Source organism: Neofelis nebulosa, chromosome 2, assembly GCF_028018385.1.
Source record: "Neofelis nebulosa isolate mNeoNeb1 chromosome 2, mNeoNeb1.pri, whole genome shotgun sequence".
Classification (NCBI taxonomy): Eukaryota; Metazoa; Chordata; class Mammalia; order Carnivora; family Felidae; genus Neofelis; species Neofelis nebulosa.
The window spans coordinates 150220581-150240431 of NC_080783.1; the positions used below are offsets into that span (position 1 = coordinate 150220581).

Genomic DNA, 19851 nt, shown 5'->3' on the forward strand with positions numbered 1-19851 from the left:
GAGAGAGAGAGTGCAAGGTCTCTGGTATCTCTTCTTGTAAGAGCACTAATCCCATCATGACAACGTTATCCCCCAATAATCTCATTAAACCCGCATAAAGACCCCATCTCCAGATGCTACCACATTGAGAGTTAGAGCTTCAATGTATGAATTTTAGGGATATGCAATTCAGTACATAGCACTATTCAATAGAGAAAGGATAATTTTTCAATAAACAGGATGGGAACAGTTGGATGTCCACAAGCAAAAACTGAACCTAGACATAGACCTTACATTTTTCATAAATAATAACTCAAAATGTAGAATGTAAAACTATAAAACTTCTTGAAGAAAATATAGGAAAAAACATAAGTGACTTCAGTTTGGCAACAAATTTTTAAGTACAACACCACAAGCATGATTCATGAAAGAAAAATGGGATAAATACACTTTATTAAAATTAAAAACTTGTGCTTTGTGAAGGAAACTGTTAAGAGAATGAAGAATAAGCCACAGATGGGAGAAAATGTCCCAGTAAAGAAATTGTGTCCAAAACATACAAAGAACTCTTAAAACTCAACAATAAGAAAACTGACAACCCAGCTAAAAAGTGGGCAAAAGGTCTGAAAAGACTCCTTACCAAAGAAGATATACAGATGGCAAATAAACATATGAAAAGATGCTTAATATTATTTGTCATTAGGAAATACAAATTAAGACGAGATACCACTACCTACCTACTAAAATGGCTAAACTCCAAAACACTGACAGTGCCAATTACTGGCAAGGATATAGAACAACAGGAACATTTATTTGTTGCTAATAGGAGTGTAAAATAGCACAGCCATTTTGGCAGTTTCTTTCAAAGTTAAACATAATTTTACCATATAATCCAGCAGTAATGGCCTGGGTATTTACCCAACTGGCTTGAAAACTTATGTCCACACAAAAACCTGTATGTAAATGTTTATAGCAGCTTTATTCACAATAACTCCAAAGAAGATACCAAGATGTCCTTATTAGGGCCTTTTTATGATATATTCATATAAAGGAATGTTAGTCCTCAATATGGAGACCTGAACTATCAAGCCATAAAAAGCCTTGGATGAATCTTGAATACATACTGGTAAATGAAAGAAGCTGGTGTGAAAGGACTACCTGCTGTATTATTCCAATTATTTGACATTCTGGAAAAGGTAAAGCCATGACAGTGAAAAGATGTGGTTGCCAGAAATTCCAGGAGAGAGGAGGAGGGTTGAATACATGAAGCACAGGACAATTTTATGGGGCAGTGAAACCCTTCTGTATGACACTATAATTATGGACACATACACTATGCATTTGTCAAAACCCATAGAACGTTGCAACACAAAGAGTAAACCTGAATGTATGCAAACTTAAAAAAATCATTTAGGAGATTGGGAGTCCCAGGATGGAAAACAGTATGATTAAAACAAACAAACAAAAAATCTAACCATTATAAGTTATGAAACAACCTCACTGAAGGAGTTGGGGTTGGGGGGGGAGAGCTGCTGACCTATGTAATTTTGGAAATGTGTGGAATCTGTAAGATTAAAAGCAAAGCAGGGACGCCTGGGTGGCTCAGTCGGTTGAGCGTCTGACTTCGGTTCAGGTCATGATCTCACAGTCCTTGGGTTCAAGCTCTGCGTCAGGCTCTGTGCTGACAGCTCAGAGCCTGGAGCCTGTTTCAGATTCTATGTCTCCCTCTCTCTGACCCTCCCCTGTTCATGCTCTCTCTCTGTCTCAAAAATAAATAAACGTTAAAAAAAAAAAAAAAGACAAAGGAAACAGTACATAGACACTGAACCATAGTGGACAAAATTGTTTCCCTTGAAGATGCAGGTTAACAATTCTGATATTTCTATACTGGAACTGAGTAATTAAGTAAATGGATGGCAGTTGGTAGAAGCTGGGTTTCTCATTGTTGGAGTGAGAGTTTACTGGTAAACAAGAAAAGCTGGAATGATCTCTATGGTAATAGATCAGAGTTGGAGACATCAGTATGAATTCATGTTTAGCATAATATAAATACAGATGGTTACATATAGAAATATTTATAGATATGTGTATATACAAGAGCTAATATATGCAAATATATTTTTTGCTCCTCAGCTGAAAGGGTCTGGAAATAACAACACTCCAGCAGTAACAAGCATACTTAGCACCCAGATCTTGGTTTCTTATACTGTTCTCCTATAAAAGGAACCAGGACTCTTTGGAGAAATATCTGATTTTAGCACTAGATCAGGAAATATACAAGATGAATCTGGAGCATCTTATAGTGCCAGAAAGTAAGGAAGTACTTTTAAAAATGCACACATGGAGGGATGCTTGGGTGGCTCAGTTGGTTAAGCATCCAACTTCAGCTCAGGTCATGATCTCATGGTTCATGAGTTTGAGCCCGGAGTCAGGCTTTGTGCTGACAGCTCAGAGCCTGGAGCCTGCTTCAGATTCTGTGTTTCCCTCTCTCCCCTGTTAATGCTCTGTCTCTCTCTCCAAAATGAATAAACATCAAAAAAGTTTTTTTTTTTTAATAAATAAAAAATAAAAATGCACAGTGGGGACGCCTGGGTGGCTCAGTCCATAAAGCATCCCACTTCAGCCCAGATTATGATCTCCCAGTTCATGGGTTTGAGCCTGGGCCTGGCTGTCTGCTGTCAATGCAGAGCCCGCTTCAGATTCTCTGTCTCCTTCTCTCTCTGCCCCGCCCCTGCACGCGTATGCAAGTGTGTGTGTTACACATGGGCACACCCTCTCTCAAAAATAAACATTAAAAAAAATGCACACAATGATAGAGTGTGTCAAAAGGATACAGAAAGCAGTTGAAAGAGCTCTCAATGGCTAAAGATGGAGCAATTTGAGCAACAAAGTAAATAAAACACTATGGGATTATAACCCAAAGTATAAAATAAATATCTTTGAGTCTGCACTGATATAAATAAATGATTGAATAAATACTTGTGGGAGAAAAGACAAATCTCCCATGCAGAAGAATTCCAAATAATTTATGTAGATACTCTGCCTTCAAGGAGATAGAGCAAAACTCCCCATACCTTAAGTGTGACTGTACAAACTGACTGTCTTCCAAAGAAAGGGGAGAAAGTAACTTCACCAGGGAGAGGCCTGACAAACACTGAGCCAAATGATCAAGGTCAATACCAACAGTGATAAGTCATGCTGATAGTATGTACACTTGATAAAATGTAGCACTTTGCCTCAGCAGTCCTGCTCCCCCAGACCCATAAACCCAGTCTAATCATGATAAAAACATCAGACAAATCCAAGTTGAGGGACATTCTACAAAATACCTGACCGGCCCTCTTCAAAAACACAAAGGTCATCAAAAATAAGGAAAGTCTAAAAAATTGTCACGGCCAAGAGGAGCCTAGGAAGACAGGGTGACTAAATACAATGTGGTGTCCTGGTTGGGATCCTGAAACAGAAAAGTATGGATTTTAATAATTAAAACTCTGCCAGTATTGGTTCATTAACAGTGTACCAATATACGGTAACAAATGTGCCATGCTAATGTAAGATGGTCGCAGGGATATATGGGAAATGTCTGTATTAGCTTCACAGTTTTTTCTGTAAATCTAAAATTAAACTAAAAACAAAGTTTGTGGGGCTTTTTTTGTTTTTGTTTTTTTTAATGTTTCCAAGACTTTCTTGCTGTTGCGGCTGTCCTCAGGGTCACTACATTGCACAACTCCAAGAAACACCATTCATATAAAATTCAGTGTGAATGGTTTCCCCTAGAGTTGTGCTAGGCTGCAACTTCAACCGTTTTTTTCCTAAGAAAACTTATCATGTTTGCCATGTGTCAACTTATGTGTTCCCAGTGAAACTTTCCCTCCATTGATTATAGATCCTGTCCCACTGGTTTCCTCAGAAGGGGAAGGTTGGACTGGATCAGTGACCAACCTTTTTCACACGGAGGTAGGGAAGGCACTTTCCCTCTTGTTTAAGCAGGCATCAACCCAACTAAATGTGATCAGACAGGGAAGACGTAGCCAACTTGGGTAGATCTGGTTGGCTTCTCCTGTTCTGGCCTATGATCTATACTCCACACTTTGACCCACTTCTGACCTTGGTTATGGAGTAGGAAGCACAGCATGGCAGACATGACAATCCTGGTGCTTCAACCTCCTGAACCAGGAATCAACCCAAATGGGCCAGGAAAGCCCAGGGAATGTAGTAGGAATTGTGTTGAAAGTGGCAGCAGAAGCATTTTTGAATAGAGAAGGGCTTTTCCAACATCCAAAGAAATGCTACATTTTCTAGCCTGCTTCAGTGAGAACCTGAAATATAAAAATTGTTGTTGACTACTCTGAAACTCGGGCATTTAACTGAGATATGCAAATGAAATATTCAATCCCTATGAAATGTGAGGCCTTCCCCTGGCATTTAGTCCATAAGTTGTGTTCCACCAGATTTTATAGCATCAAGTTCCCCCATTCGAAACCAATGGTCTTTCATTTACTTTCTTGTAAATTATAAACCAAATTATGTAATGCAAACCATATAAAAAGAAATTTATTTTTTTAAAGAACTTCATACATTTCTTATTTTACTGAGGTTTATTGGTCCTGTTAATGGGACAGAAGAAAAATTGACCTTTCATGTTTTTACTTTTTTCCACACTGAAGGGAGACCTTGAACTGTTAGGGCAAAAAGGCAAAAATACTTGACTTGGGCCAACTTTTTTTAACAGAGTAGGTCCTGTTGCTGAGATAAGCCTCTTGCTAAATCAAATGTGTGTTTTTGTGTTCGGTCTTGGGTCTTATCTGCCTGCAGCAGCAGCAAGCTTAATAACAAATGAGGTTCAAAGAGGTGAAGCTGCTGTCTCAGCCTCTTACACCAGTGTTTTCAAAGAGTTCTGTAGATTTGGTCATTATGCTCATCCTAATCAAACTCTTTGAAAGCTTATCTTCTGCCACCGTTTCCTACAGTCTTTCCGCAAAGCAACCATTATTTGCCATCATTAGAATGGTATGTGGTGCATAAATGTACTTAACAGGTAAACGTCTAAGACATTGTTTAAGACCATCTTTTAAAGAATCTCAGTTTGGCATGATTTTTTTTTCTAGTTTTAGTTTTCAAATTGGAGTATTTTACAATTATTTTCCACGCATTGCAGTTGATTTCCTAAATTTGCTCTTCAGTTCATGAGGGATATGGTTTCTATCGCACAAATAAGTTAAGTAGCTGCCATTTGGTAATATAGGTAACAGAGATTGTTTTCTTCTTTTTGTGCTGGGTAATTCTATTTAAAAAAATTTTTTTTAACCTTTATTTATATTTGAGAGACAGAGAATGTGTGAGCAAGGGAGTAACAGAGAGGGAGACACAGAATTCAAAGCAGGCTCCAAGCTCCAAGCTGTCAGCACAGAGCCTGACGTGGGGCTCGAACTCATGAACCGTGAGATCATGACCTGAGCCGAAATCAGATGCTTAACCGACTGAGCCACCTGGGCACTGCTGGATAATTCTATTGATTACCGGAAGTGTTATGTAAATGAAGGTTGATAAAGAGGAACATTTTTAGGGCTGTAAGATCTCCCTAGAACAAGATAGGATTCACAGTCTAACCTTGGTTTTCTTCAAAGGTCCCTGTTGGCTGAAACTCTCAGAAAATATGATTGTGCTCCTCAGTCAATGAAATTGTAAAAGTGATCAGGAGCCCTGTCCTGAGGAGGAGGGACTGTCTACATTTGGAGTGTCTGAGGTGGTAATGTTGAGACTCAGACTGGCATGATGTAGGGATGAGGACCAAAATTCCTAGAACAAAAGCAGAGTGAGCCCACTTGCCTCTCTGTGAATGGGGCTCTTGACCACAGGCCTGGATCCCAGTCCCCTTCCTCTCCTCTCCTCCCCCTCACCCAGCAGAGGTCTGACCCATCCCTGCGAGAAGGCAGCTGTCCTTGGCTGGAGCCAGCTCTTGGCTGCATGCTGTGCTCCACACAGCCTTCCAGCCCAGCCAGCTTGGCTACAGATGCCTCAGATTTCATCTCCCAACTAAAGACAGTTCATACACTAAAATCAGATTTTCTCACCTGGTAATTTGATCATTTCTCAGTTGGTAGATTTCATCCATAAAAATTGTCTTCCTGACAATAAAATAAAATCCAATGTTATCTAGCATGGTGTTACATGTAGGAACACTACCCAGTGAAAGCTCTTGAAAAAATGAGAATTAAAAACAGCAGTTTAGGGGCACCAGCCTGGCTCTGTCAGTAGAGCATGCAACTCTTGATCTCAGGGTTATGAGTTTGAAGTTTATGTCGGGCATAGAGTTTACTTAAAAAACAAAACAAGTTGTGGTGCCTGGTGGCTCAGTCAGCTAAGTGTCTGACTCTTGATTTAAGCTTGGGTCATGATCTCACAGGTTTGTGAGATCGAGCCCCACATCAGGCTCTGCACGAACAGTGTGGAGCCTGCTTGGGATTCTCTCTTCCTCTCTCTCTACTCGCTACTTCCCTGCTCCCTCTCAAAATAAATAAATAAACATTAAAAAAAAAAAAGAAATCAAAACTTAAAAGGCCCCTGGATACCCCTCCTCAATCACAGTCCTCCCAACAGAGGTAACTCCTCATCTGAATTTTATGTTAGCCCATTCCCTTGTTTTTCTTTATAATTTAATCACCTGTGTATTTTCCTTCAAAACAATATAGTGTTTACTTTTGTCCTTTTTGAACTTTACACAAAGAGAATCACAACTCTGTATTTTTAGTGTGACTTCTTTTTGCTTAACACTACTGTGTGCTGTATTCCAGTATATGAATATATCAAATGTATCCATTTTACTGCTGATTTACATTTGAGCTGTTTCTAGTTTCTTGCTATTGTAATGAGCAATCCTGCAGTTAGTAGTCTTAAACATGCCTTCCAGGCCACATGTGCAAGAGATTCTCTCATATTGATACCTAGCTGTAGAGGTGGATTGTAAGGTATATATATTTCCAGCTATACTAAGTACTGCCAAAATGTTGCCCAAAGTAATCTTTCAAATCTACAAGCAATGGATGAAACCGCTTATTGCATTACATGTCCTCCAACATGTGATATTATTTGATTTTCATTTTTTCTAGTGTAATGAGTAAGAAATGGTATCCCACTGTGATTTTCATTTTTATTTCCCTGATCACCAGTGAGATTGGATATCTTTTCATATGATTATGGGCTATTTGTGTTTTCATTCATTCTGTTCGAGTACCTCTCATGTGCCGGGCACTGTTAGTGTCTCCTACTTCTTCGAAATTTCTGTACCTATTGATTGCCCATATTTTCATTTGTGTTGTTTTCTTTTTTCAAAAGAATTCTTCATATGCTGTGGAAACATCCTTTGTTGGATACATGTTTTGCAAATATTGCTTCCAAGTTTATGGCTTGCCTTTTTACTCTATGGTATTTTTTGATGAACAGAAGCTCTTAACTTTAATATAATCAGATACTTTTTCCTTATATTGTTTTTTAAAACTTTAGAGTTTTGCCTTTCAAATTTAAGACTTTCCTACTATTTGAGATGTATTCTTATACATTATATGAGGAAGGGATCCAGTTTCTTTCTATTTTTTTCCCCATATGGACAACTAACTCATTGTGACATTATTAATGAGTGGTCTCTCCTTTACCTACTAATCTACAATGTCCTCTTTGTTATGAGTCATGTCTTTATGTATATGTGTAGGTCACTGTTCTATTTGTCTTTCTCTGTGCCAGTTCCACTGTATCACTGTATGCATTACTTACCATTTAAAAAAAGATAATACAGTTGATCCTTGAACAACATGAGTTTGAACTGTATGTGTCCACTTATACACGGATTATTTACAGTATGGTACTGTAAATGTACTTTCCTTATGATTTTCTTAATAACATTTTTCTCTTGCTTACCTTATTGTAAGAATACAGTATATAATACATATAATGTACAAAATATGTGTTAATCAACTGTTTAGATCGTTGGTAAGGCTTCTGGTCAACAGTAAGCAATTAGTAGTTAAGTTTTAGGGGAGTCAAATGTTATGCACAGATTTTCAATTGCACAGTGGGTCAGTACCCCTAAGCCTCACATTATTCAAGGGTCTACTGTAACTATTTTGGAAGTTAAATGCACAGTACTTGACACATGTGAAGCACTCAGTAGATGTCATCTATTATTATATTAGTAGGGAACACATTTTGGGGGAGAATATATTTCAATATATATTTCAATATAGTTTTTAAACAACATCCAAAACTCTGTAGAAAATTAGTGAATGTTCAGTAGAAATTTTTTTTGCATTTGATCCAAGTTACCTGGCTGTCCAGAGACTTAAGAAATACACATGCTCTGGGGCGCCTGTGTGGCTCAGTCAGTTAAGCAATCAGACTCTTGATTTCGGCTCAGGTCATGATCTCACGGTTTGTGGGATTGAGTGCCATGTCGGGCTCTAGGCTGATAGCAAGGAGCCTCCTTGGGATTTTCTCCCTCTCTCTCTGTCCCTCCCCTGTGTGTGGGCACGCTCTTTCTCTCAAAATAAATAAACATTAAAAAAAAGAAAGAAATACACCATCAGTCATTGTCTTTGCCTTTTTCTGAAGCATGTAGGAAAAGGTGAAAGGTGAACTCTCTAGATTCTCTAGTTATCCTTACTCAGAGTCTCTTAGGAAGGCTAAATGAAGGAGGCTTTACTTTAGTAGTTTGTTTCTTTTTCAGAATTGAGTTTTGGAAGAGAAAATGATGTGAAAGAATATAGAAGCATATGCAGGGGAAACTTCCATTGATAAATATCTACAGCATCCAATTTTCTACACCTTGCTTCTATTCCATACTTTTCTTATTATAAACCACCTCAGAATCTTTATAAAATAAACCCATTTATTTGATGAAGAAGAAGGAAGTGCCACATTTTAACTGTTACTGAAAGAAATGTTCTTTGCTCTGTTGGTCTTGGACTTCCACAAAATACTTGATTCCAGATGTTAAATTGTTTTTTCAGAAGCCTTGTTAAAGTGCCAGAGCATTAGATTTTTGAAGGCATTTCCAAACCCCAGCTGATTATCACAACACACAGGAATCCAAACTTTCAAAGCTCAGCTTTGGCTCTGAAGTATATCAGCAGCTGCAAAAAATATGTGCAAAGGCACAGGTTCACAGGACTGAGGTTCAGTATCCGTATATGGTAAAATTATAAGTAAATTTCCTTTACTTCCTGGTTATCAGAGATTCAGCTCAGTTGTTTAAAAGGCTCTAAATTTCCTTGATCCTAAAAAAATAATTGTAGCTCAATAATGGTAATAGTCATGTAGCAAGGTGGTATGTGGATTCATTCCATTAGGTAATGTCATATGAGTTTCTCAAAACTTCTTTAATTTTATTTTCCCACCAAAGCATTCACAGTGATGAACTTATTTTACATCTTACTCCAGCTATATATTTCAGAATACATTAACAAAGTCACCTTTCCTCCAATTATTTTATACATATTCACTATTTGTGTTCTTCTTAAGAGGCTTGCTTCATCATTCCCTAGGGAACCAACCCAAGAATGGAGAAAAAGTCCTCTCCATTCATCTTATCTCCCTCCAGCCTAAGGCAGAGGGATCATCAATAGAGGCTGGAACCTGACGAAGGTGGGGAGGGGAGTTTAGGAGAGAACCAAACGGAGATGTTTGAGCTACATCTCTTAATTGTGTTCCAACAGCAGACTGATGATCTTTGCATTCAAATCATTTAACAAATAGCATTAGAGCATCTAGCATAGTATAGTAGACTCCACACTCAATAAATTGTTATCATCAGATAGAGTAGAATTATAAAGACAATCTATAATAAATGAGAGATTGTCCTGGGCCCTAAAACAAAATGTTTCAAATTAATTAAAAAAAAAAAAAAAATATATATATATATATATATGTGTGTGTGTGTGTGTGTGTCTGTGTGTGTCTGTGTGTGTCTGTGTATATATATATATGTATATATATATATATATATTCATTCTATTTCATACCACTGGCACTACACCTGGAATTTGGTACAAGTAGGAATTAAAAAATCAGTCCAATGCCTTTCTCTCCTAAATCCCACAAGTACATTCTACATTGGCTTGATCATTTAGGAGGAAGTCCTGATGCTATCAGTGTAGAACATTCCTCCAGGCCTGGGTGGGGTAGAAGTTCTGCTTTCATCCCTTTCTAATTCCTTTTCCAGCTATTGATTGGCTTCTGCAGGGCTAAGGGCAGAGGTGTCAGCTGATCTTTCTCTGATTTCTTAAGATTCCTCCCTTTCAGAGCAGAAGCCAGCAGGACCAGAATACTTCTAAGGAATCTTCGGCAGCAATCTCCATGGGGAGCCTCAAAATGAGAGTGAAACACAGCATTTACCCTCAAATGGCTCAGCAGTTGTCATCATGGCAGCTATCAGGAGCTACAGATGTCTCTTTCACAGTCTTTATATTTAGGGCCCAATAGAATTAATTGTCTGCTGTCTTGGCATCTGGATCTAGACAGATGTACACTGAGCAGCCATTTTGCTAAAGGCTGGGATGCTGAAATGAAAGACACAGTGATAGCATGATGTGATAATCAACACTGCATCAATCCCTGCCCTCCCCCACCCCCAATCAAGGTCCGCATTTACTTTGTCAGGCAAAGGAGCATTTTACTTAAGGCAGGTCCATTACCTTTCTAATGGCTCTTCCAGTGGTGTGAAGTCTTTTCTTTGTCTTATTTGACCTCAATACTTGTAGTTTGTTTTTAAAATCTTAATTCTAAGCTACTTATTGCAATTGTTCCAAATGTTTAATTCATAATTCTTTGTTCCAGCTCCTCTACCTTGTGAAGGTTAACTATTTATAAAACCATGCCAAAACAACAACAAAAACTCCAGCCTACCTTTCTTGAAGCAATAATTCTATTCTAAAAAAACCATGTGAAAATTTAATTCAGATAATTTATAACAGTTTACTGCTGTCTCTTAGACTCCTCCTCTCTGTCAAACTGCTATTGGTCTGTTTCATGGATAATGGTGTCTGAATATTTTCACATGCACTACAGTGGTTTTGTGATGTTGTAATAACTTGTGGGCTAGACCAAGACTGGCTGGTCGAGGTCCTGGCCAGACACACTTAGTCAGAGGACCTATGAAAAATATAGTTAGATAGAGTTGGATCTCACGACATCATTTCAGCCCCATAGGCGATATCTACAACAGCCTAACCCCACTTTGGTGGTGACTCCACACTGTTATAATATCTCCCTCACACATCAGAGTGTCTGCTCCTTGTTTTGGTCCATATTTCCAAAGGTTGTTATACCAGAAGCAAGAGGATATTTCTCATTGGCTTGCTTGCTTCAGTGTTCCATCAGAGAAGCAAAGACTTAATTATTTATGAGATTAAGTAAAATCGACAATCAGAATATCCTTGGGACTAAGCCATGCCTACCACTGCAAAATTATCTTTTAAAATGAATTCAACTTATGCATTCTAAACTGAATCATATTCACGTAAACCTAAAAATACTCATATAATCTCACTTTCCCTTTTCTGAAAAGGAGATTAACATTAATTTTGAGGAAATTTTTTCAGATCTATCTTTTCGTAATCTCTCCTGGTATACACATAAAGAGAATTGTTATGATTAAATAGGCATTGAAATGGCCTAGTTAACTTTTAGTACAACATTTTGAGTAGGGAGCGAAGACTAGTGAAGCTATGAGTTTTGACCAATAGCTTGGGTTTTGGTAAAAACTTTAGCATATGGCCCTCAAAATTGGTTTTAACCAATAAGTAGCATTTGCTATACACAAAGTTGAAAGCTCATCTATGTATTTCAGTAATGCTGTTACAGCATGAAATGCCATCATAGCGGTGAATGCAAACTGCTCTGGGAGCACAGAGCTAAATACCTGCTGTGGAGTTAAGTAGCCCTTCACAAAAGGTGCAGTGTTTGAGCTGGGTCTAGAATGAGGAGTTGGGAGTTCCAGATGGAGAAAGGTGAAAGATATTATAGGCAGTATGTGAAAAAGCATAGAGGTGTGACAGAGGATCTCTGCAGACCAGTAGGGAAGTTTGATGTGACTAGAAACTTAAGTGACAGGAGAAACACTGGGAGGTTACACTATGAATGCCAAGTTGAAATGGTTGTGTTTCATCCAGTATTATAGTTTAATGGGAAATAATGAAGAAGGTGTTTTATTAGGGCAGTGATGTATCAGATCTTGATGTTTGGGGATATCTCCGTGTAGATTAGAAGTTCAAAACACCAGACTCAGGGAAACCACTTAGGGCTCCTACAGTAGTTGATGCCAGACATGTTGTGATTCTGGACTCAACAGTGACCATGGGAATGTAGAACAGGAGATGAAGTTGGAAGGTATTTATTTATTTATTTTTTTTTTTTAACATTTTATTTATTTTTGAGACAGGGAGAGACAGAGCATGAACAGGGGAGGGTCAGAGAGAGGGAGACACAGAATCTGAAACAGGCTCCAGGCTCCGAGCTGTCAGCTCAGAGCCCGACGCGGGGCTCAAACTCACGGACCGCAAGATCATGACCTGAGCCGAAGTCGGCTACTTAACTGACTGAGCCACCCAGGCGCCCCAAAGTTGGAAGGTATTTAGAATTAGGTTATTAGCTCTGTGAGAGCAGGAATCATGTGTGTTTTATTGGATTTTGCCCCATAAAGCTCTCTGTACCTGTTGTGTGATCCCAGAGTAGACAAGACCCCTTTCTTCCAAGATCCCCACCCTTTCCACTTTACTACTCAGTTTTTACTAGTTGGTCCAAATTGTTCAGTGTAGTAACCCCACTCATTGTTTCTGCTGCTGTCAGATATATAGACTTATCATCAATGAATTGAGTAAAAAATTAAACTAAATATCCTCACTCATTTGTACTTTTTCATATATTTCTGTTTCATTCTGTTTGTCCATCTAGCCTATGCTGGAAGAACAGCTACATTTTTAGTGGATGTGTGTAATTAGCGCAATCAGAAAGGAAGGTACATATTATGAGATACTTTTTAGCCATTTTTAAAATGCAGTAGATGTACAAATATGGAAACATTTCTAAGAAGTGTTTTTTTAAAAAAGGAATTTATAGAATAATGTGATAATACATTAAACAGAGAAATCACAAATCAAAATTATAGATCTTATTTTATATGTATATATTATTACCCAGATAACGGTATGAAAAAGAATACTCCAAATTGATAACACTGGTTACCTCTCAGAGAAAGACCAGAAGTAGAGGGGAGAGGTGAATTTTTCGGTTAATCTTTACGTTTGAATATTCCCCTCCCTCCCCTAAAACGAATGCAAGAAAGAGGGAGAAGGAGAGGAAGAAGAGGAGGAAAAGGAGGAGGAGGATGGGGGCCCCTGGGTGGCTTAGTTAGTTAAGCATCCAACTCTTGATTTGGGCTCAGGTCATGATCTCAAGGTTCCTGAGATCAAGCCCTGTGTTGAGCTCTGCCTTGAAAGAGCAGAGCCTGCTTGGGATTCTCTCTCTCTCTCCCCCTCTCTGTGCTCCTCCCACACTCCTGGCTCTCTCTCTGTCTCTCTGTCAAAATATATAAACACTTAAAAAAAAAAAAAAAAAGAGGAAGATAAAGTAGCCAGAGCAAAACTCTTTCAAAGCAGAAAATTCCTTGTTCTGTACTTATGTTTGTCAAGAGCAAAAGAAACTGAGAAACATGACTTTTTCCAACACTGGGAGAAAAAAAGAATTTGATTTCATGAATTATTTTCATTACTGAGGCTGAAGTTGTGATTGGTGAAGTAGTGCAATGAATCTGATACCCAATTTTAAACTAGAAAAATCCATATTGTAAACCTGGACCTGCCTTTGCATAGCTATGAACTCAAGCAAGCAATTTAAATTCCATGTGCATTGTCTTCTAACTCTAAAGCAGGAGAAATAATACCTATTTCTAAAATGGATGTTGGAAGAGACAAATAACAAATGCAAGCAAAAGAATTTAACTCTTTTGAATTTTATGTAAGCATAAGATAGGATGTTCTGGTATAATCTCTACCTATATACATATACTGACAGACACTGGGTATCTGTTGCGTACTGTTTACCAATTTTAAATGTGCAAATTATTGTTTAAGATAATCTTGCATAATCCTTGGGTCAATATTACGGAAAAACTAACAATCAGTTCTTTCAGTTTTCTGATTTCAAAAAGCCTCCTTTCAGATTTAAATTGAATGGGCAACCATTATTTCTAGTGCTTAAAAACACAGTGGCATCCCCTTGGAAATCCCTAATTAGTAGTAGCTGTGGTCTAATTAGGTGAAAATGATAATCTAAGAAAGTCCATTGATTGTTTTAAAAGCAAGATATTGTAATTCAAGCATATTTCCAGATGCCAGTGAATTGCTGGAAAGCTGCAAGTTTAACTTTCCGCTCTGATAGAGTTTTAAAAGAGGTCAGAGTACGTTTTACCATAGTGTCTAGCAATGTGAGTTTGTGCAGACCTTTTGGCAGACATTCCTGCACACTCAAGCTAAATCAATGAATCATCCATTGTTGGCCGGCCCCGCTCTCAGTTGCTAAGAGATTTTTCAAGCATACTGAGGCTGCTTCATTCTACATGGTCTGTAAAAAGAACAAAATGTATTAAATTTGTAAATGTCTCCTCTTTCCTAATTAAAACTTTGCCCAGGACTTTAATATTTGGGGCAAAGAGAAAGTCAGTGTGTAGCTGGAGGGTTTCTACTGGGGAAAAAATAGGAGAAAACTTCCTGTTAATAGCTCTTCAGAACTATGTGTGTGGAGGAAATGGAAATATTTAAAAAGTGGACGCAGACACCAAAAACAAAAACTCAACTAGGAAGGTCTAAACTCTTTTAATGAAAAATTGTGTGTGCGTGTGTGTGTGTGTGTGTGTGTATTATTATGTTTCAAATGAATAAGGTTTTCTTCCGGTTTTATTAAATGTACTTTAATTTTCATTTCTCTCAATCATACAGACTTTCTTTCTAATTTAGCCTATAATTTTAAAGCTTTGATGTAATAGTTTTTAAATGTAGAAATTTAAAAATACCATAAAAATAAAATGTAGTTTTTTTCAACTTACTGTTTATGAATGTATAAAGTTTATTATGTTTTATATATATCCTTACTGGTATTTCAAATTTTAAAATATATAATAATTGTTTTCCTTATGTTCTTTTGGGACTCTGATAATTTCACATTATTGAGAATCCCATAATTTATCATAGAGGTTAGTGATTCATATGATGAGAGGAAAAGGATGTTTGGACTACAGATTTTAAAAGAGAAAGAGATAGAGCATAACAAATCTTAACTTAAAAACAAGCTATTTTTAAAGTTATTGGATTTGAGTCTGTTCTTTAGTTTCCCAGGATAAAATGCTATTCCATAAATCTCTCATAAAGATGAAGCTTTGGAGATAAGAATGTGGGCTTTGAAGTTGGACAGGCTTGAATTGTGATCCTGGCTGCTCCATGTTCTAGATGGTGTGACTTTGGGCAAGTTACCTTCTTTGGGCTTCCACTTCCACATCTGTAAAACAACATAACAAAGTACATCACAACAGGTTGTTATAGGATTCAAGTGAGGAAACGTCATAGCCTTGTCACATAGTGGGTACTCAGCTCTCAGCTTCTCTAGAACTGTTGGGGACTGGTTATTGATATGCTCTTAAATGCTCACAACCAAACCTTGTTTGTTTTAAGTTGGCAATATTACTATTTGTTTTACTTCTAATTTCAACAGAGATGTATTCAGATGAGTGGGTGAGAACATTGATCTCATGTTGCGGAGCTTGGGATAAGAGCACATGAAAAGTCTTACGCCTTGGCCTTCTTTCTTGCAGAGAAACAAAACATTTGTGATTCATGGCTTCCTGCCTCCCCTCTCTCTATGAGGTCCTCTTTTTGTGGACCCCACCTTCTTTCAAGACCTCTATTCCAACATGCCATCTCCAGTTTACTATTCACTGCTATAAAGCAGGACTTCATCGAGGGCACTTTCGTTTTAGCCAAAAACCAAGTATTTCCCCAGCCAAATGCAGAGTAAGGAATGAACTGTACCTTAGTACTACTACCAGCCCTGTTCTGTTGACCCAGAACATTACTTTTTAAGACTTCAAAGCAAGCTTACAGAAAAATAAAGACTGACCCTATTTATGTGTTTAAACTTCCTGACACCTGTGTTTGTGTAGAGGAAATAACTCAATGTCTGTACTAACAATTTGATGACATACACCCTTTATAGAACCAAGTACATTATTTTTACAGTAAGTTTTTTTAATGTCAGGGAAAAACAGTATCTTTTCCTCAGGTGTTTGAGTGTTTTCCCTCTGTAGTCTTAGATACAGTTTTAACCCTATTTCTTTTAGGTAATCTTTGTTATGCTTGATTGTAGATCAAATGGAAACGAACCCATTTGGCCTATCATTGAATTAAACTGAAGAGACTTGCTAGCATCTCTGCTGTCAGAATAATATGAAGTGGCAGCTGTATAGAACTGATAGAGAATCTGGTAGCCCCCACATAAAAAGAGAAGTCCTAATGTAGCTGAACAGTATCCACAAAAGAACGTGTCTGTCCCTGCCCAGAGAGGATAAAACAGAGGTAAATGACAGAGTGAGGATGTAATGCTTAGGCTGTCCTAGGGCAAATGGTAGAGCTGGACATTCCCTGGCAAAAATGAAGCAAAATAAAACCCAAAGGAAAGAACTTTAGGTTTAATGCATAAAGAGATTATGGTCCCCCAAAATAAAAATTTAAAAAACCAGCATAAACTGACTTAAATTGCAGGGGTGGCATTCAGTTAGCACTACAGGGTAAAACTCTTGTGGTTTCCTGTTGGAGTTTCACTTTGCAAATACTTTTCATACAATTCAACTTGAGAGAGAGAGAAGGAGGGAGAGGGAGAATTTCCCTCACTTTCTAAATCATGGCTCAGTAGTGTGTTATAAAACACTGAGAACGGAAAAGCCATTACGTGGAATATAAAGAAATACTTGAGTCTACAATATCATTGAACTCTTGGATTCAGTTTCAGCAGACATGTTCTGTATTCCCACAAGAGTCTGGAAAATTAACTTCTATTTTTTTCTGTCTGGAGTTGCAGTTAGTGTTATTATTTGCTCTATGGCTCAATCCGGGTCAGACTGTTCTGCAGTAACACAGGTGGATGTTAAAACAGGGAATCTGTTGAAAAGATTGTGGAGGAACTGCTTCCCTAAAGCAGTTTTGGATGGCAGTTTGGTGGCAGTCAGCTATGGTAAGGACAAATGAAGCCTAGCAGTACCTTCTAGAATGGGGTCTTGCAAGGTTTGTCACCTGCAATCTTTAGGGAGAAGTTTCATGTAAAATGGGTCTTTAGGACCATGTGGCATCCTCTAAGAAGTGGATCCTAGAAGTGGAGGTTGTTGAATTCTCTTAATATTTGTGAATTGTAATGTTGTTCTGCATGTCTCTAATTAGCCTTATTTGTGAAATACAATACGCATTTCTTAAAGGAAAATTCCATAAATCTTTTGTGTAGGATTTAAAATATTGTAGAAATTTACTGTTAAAAACTAGTTATAGAAAGATTTCTTATCCTATTGAAGGTAGCAGAAAGAATATAGTTATGATTTAAGGTATAGAAATTGTTTTGTATTATATAAAGTGTTTTATTGTCAGCAATTACATTGTTAAAATGTAACATGTAAATTTTGCCAAGGGTACATATATCTACTTGTAAGCGATCACACAAGGGAAACTATATTTTATGTGTTCAGCCCATTGAATTATTTTTCTAGTAAACAACCTAACATAAAATAGACTGAAACATCCATTTATTTTAGCAACTATGTTAAATTACAGATTAATGGTCCAAAATAAAATTTGAACTGATTTAATACATAATTCAGCATTGGGGGGGAAAATAGATCTTTTTCCAACTGAGAATAGACATTTTTTTTTCTTTTGTGACTAACTTATTTTCCCCTTAATAAGTTTAGGACATGCCTGAACCACAGCCAGCCTTAAGAATCCCTTTGTTCAGAAATGTTCAGTGTTATATTGACTAAGGAGCAACTTGGGGGTTGAAAAATAGATCAGTGTTTCAATTTCTGACTTTAGACTATTTTTAAAGTGCGGAGAGTTCCAACTGAAAAATTGCAAATGCTCCAGGACACTGTGCCTGGAAATAAGATTCCTGAATAGTAGAGCTTGGGGATGTTTAGGCGGCCCTTACAGAAATGAGCCTTCAAGTACATTTTAAGTACACTGTGTCTCACACGTTTTGAATGGTTCTTCTCAGATTTTTCTTGGATATAACGATTTCATTTTGTTTTGCTTCTTTTCTGTAATTCTATTTGTTAAACCCAGGAGTTTCCATGCCCAAGGGAAAATTTTCCTCAAACTTGCTATCATTCCTCTCCAGATCAAACCCCAGCAAGCCCTAGGGAGGGTCCCAGCTCACTGCCGACTCACAGATTCCCTTCTTATCACTTGGAACAGACACTCCTCTGTGGGCACATACACTGCTGTCTTAAGAGAGCAGATATCTGTTGAGGTTAAACTAATATTTTTTGGAGCAAAAACAAGAATCCTGAGATTTTTATTGGTTAATTGTGTTTTCTAGAAATGGAACTTTAGGTCAGCTGTATTTACCAGAAAATCCAGAAAAGCATTTGATATCTTGGTATTTGTAAGAAATTACAGATTTCAGAAGAAAATATCAAATTAATCTGAGTCTGAAACAGTGTGGGAAGTTCATATATACTATCTTTTCAAAATATTTTGTCAATAAAAAATTTGGATGGCAGTCTCATTTGTTATTAGGTGAAAAACGGGATTGAGGAGAAAAAAAAATTCACACTTAGACCCTAGCTGGAAAAGAGAAACAGGAGGTGAGTTTTTTTAAAAAATGACACTTTCAGGGAACATTAAAAAAGAACTAGGTGCAGAACAGTTTATGAAAACATTTTCTTTCAAATAAGGTAATAGTGTTTCTTTTTAAAAATTTATATGTAACAATATCTGATTCTATAGCTAAATGAAAGGAATTTTAAAATAGCTCAAAAGCTGCTTCTCTTAAAATTCAAAGTAAAATTATATTTCAGCCTCATTGCCACCTTTTTTCCTTAAGGTAGTTATGAACCATGCCCTTCTGTATATGCTTTAAAACTGTCGTTAGTATTTTGGATATATTTAGTAGTTCTTTTCTGCCCCGTGAAAAGTGAATAAATACAAATAAAAAGAACCTGTTGGGGCACCTGGGTGGCTCAGTAAGTTGGGTGAATGACTTCAGCTCAGGTCATGATCTCACAGTCTGTGAGTTCGAGCCCTGCGTTGGGCTCTGTGGTGACAGCTCAGAGCCTGGAACCTGCTTCGGACTCTGTGTCTCCTCTGTCTTTTCCTTCCCCCCACCCCTTTTGTGTTCTCTCTGTCTATTCAAAATAAATAAACATTAAAAAAAACATTTTTTTTAAAGAACATGTCAATAATGGAGGATTTCACTTTCAATGAATTTCAAGTTTTCACAGTAGTCTCTCTTCTCTCTTAGGGGCTCTAGGCCTGTGGAAAAAGGGAACATTGTCATTTTATTGTCAGATGGCATCAACACAGTTTATTATCATAGGTACTTTTAAATACCCAAAGGCAGTTTCTACACAGAAATTTACTGATGAAAGAGTAGCAAGTTAGTGTTCTGAGAAGTATTGACTTTTCAGCTCATTGTTCTAGAATTGTATAGATAAAGCTTTAGAAATCCCAGATATTTGCTTGCTGTGTCTTTGAAGAGTATAATCGCATTGTGGGTGTGGATGATGTCTCTGCTTACATTTTTATATGTTTTCCATTTTTGCATCCTCATGCTGCTGAAGGAATAGAAGAC

At 37.4% G+C, this 19851-nt stretch overlaps 1 protein-coding gene across 10 annotated transcripts in view; it reads left to right on the top strand.

The window, feature by feature from the left end:
* The window catches only part of DDAH1 (dimethylarginine dimethylaminohydrolase 1), a 173147-nt gene that overhangs the window by 79391 nt on the left and 73905 nt on the right, over positions 1–19851 (top strand). The window contains exon 1 of one of the 10 annotated variants that reach the window (XM_058716752.1): positions 17227–17247. The exons of the other annotated variants lie outside the window; for them this stretch is intronic. Coding sequence (XP_058572735.1) covers positions 17245–17247 — 3 coding nt within the window. The 5' untranslated portion in view covers positions 17227–17244. Of the gene's footprint in view, positions 1–17226; positions 17248–19851 lie in introns of those variants that run through there. 10 annotated transcript variants of the gene reach the window in all.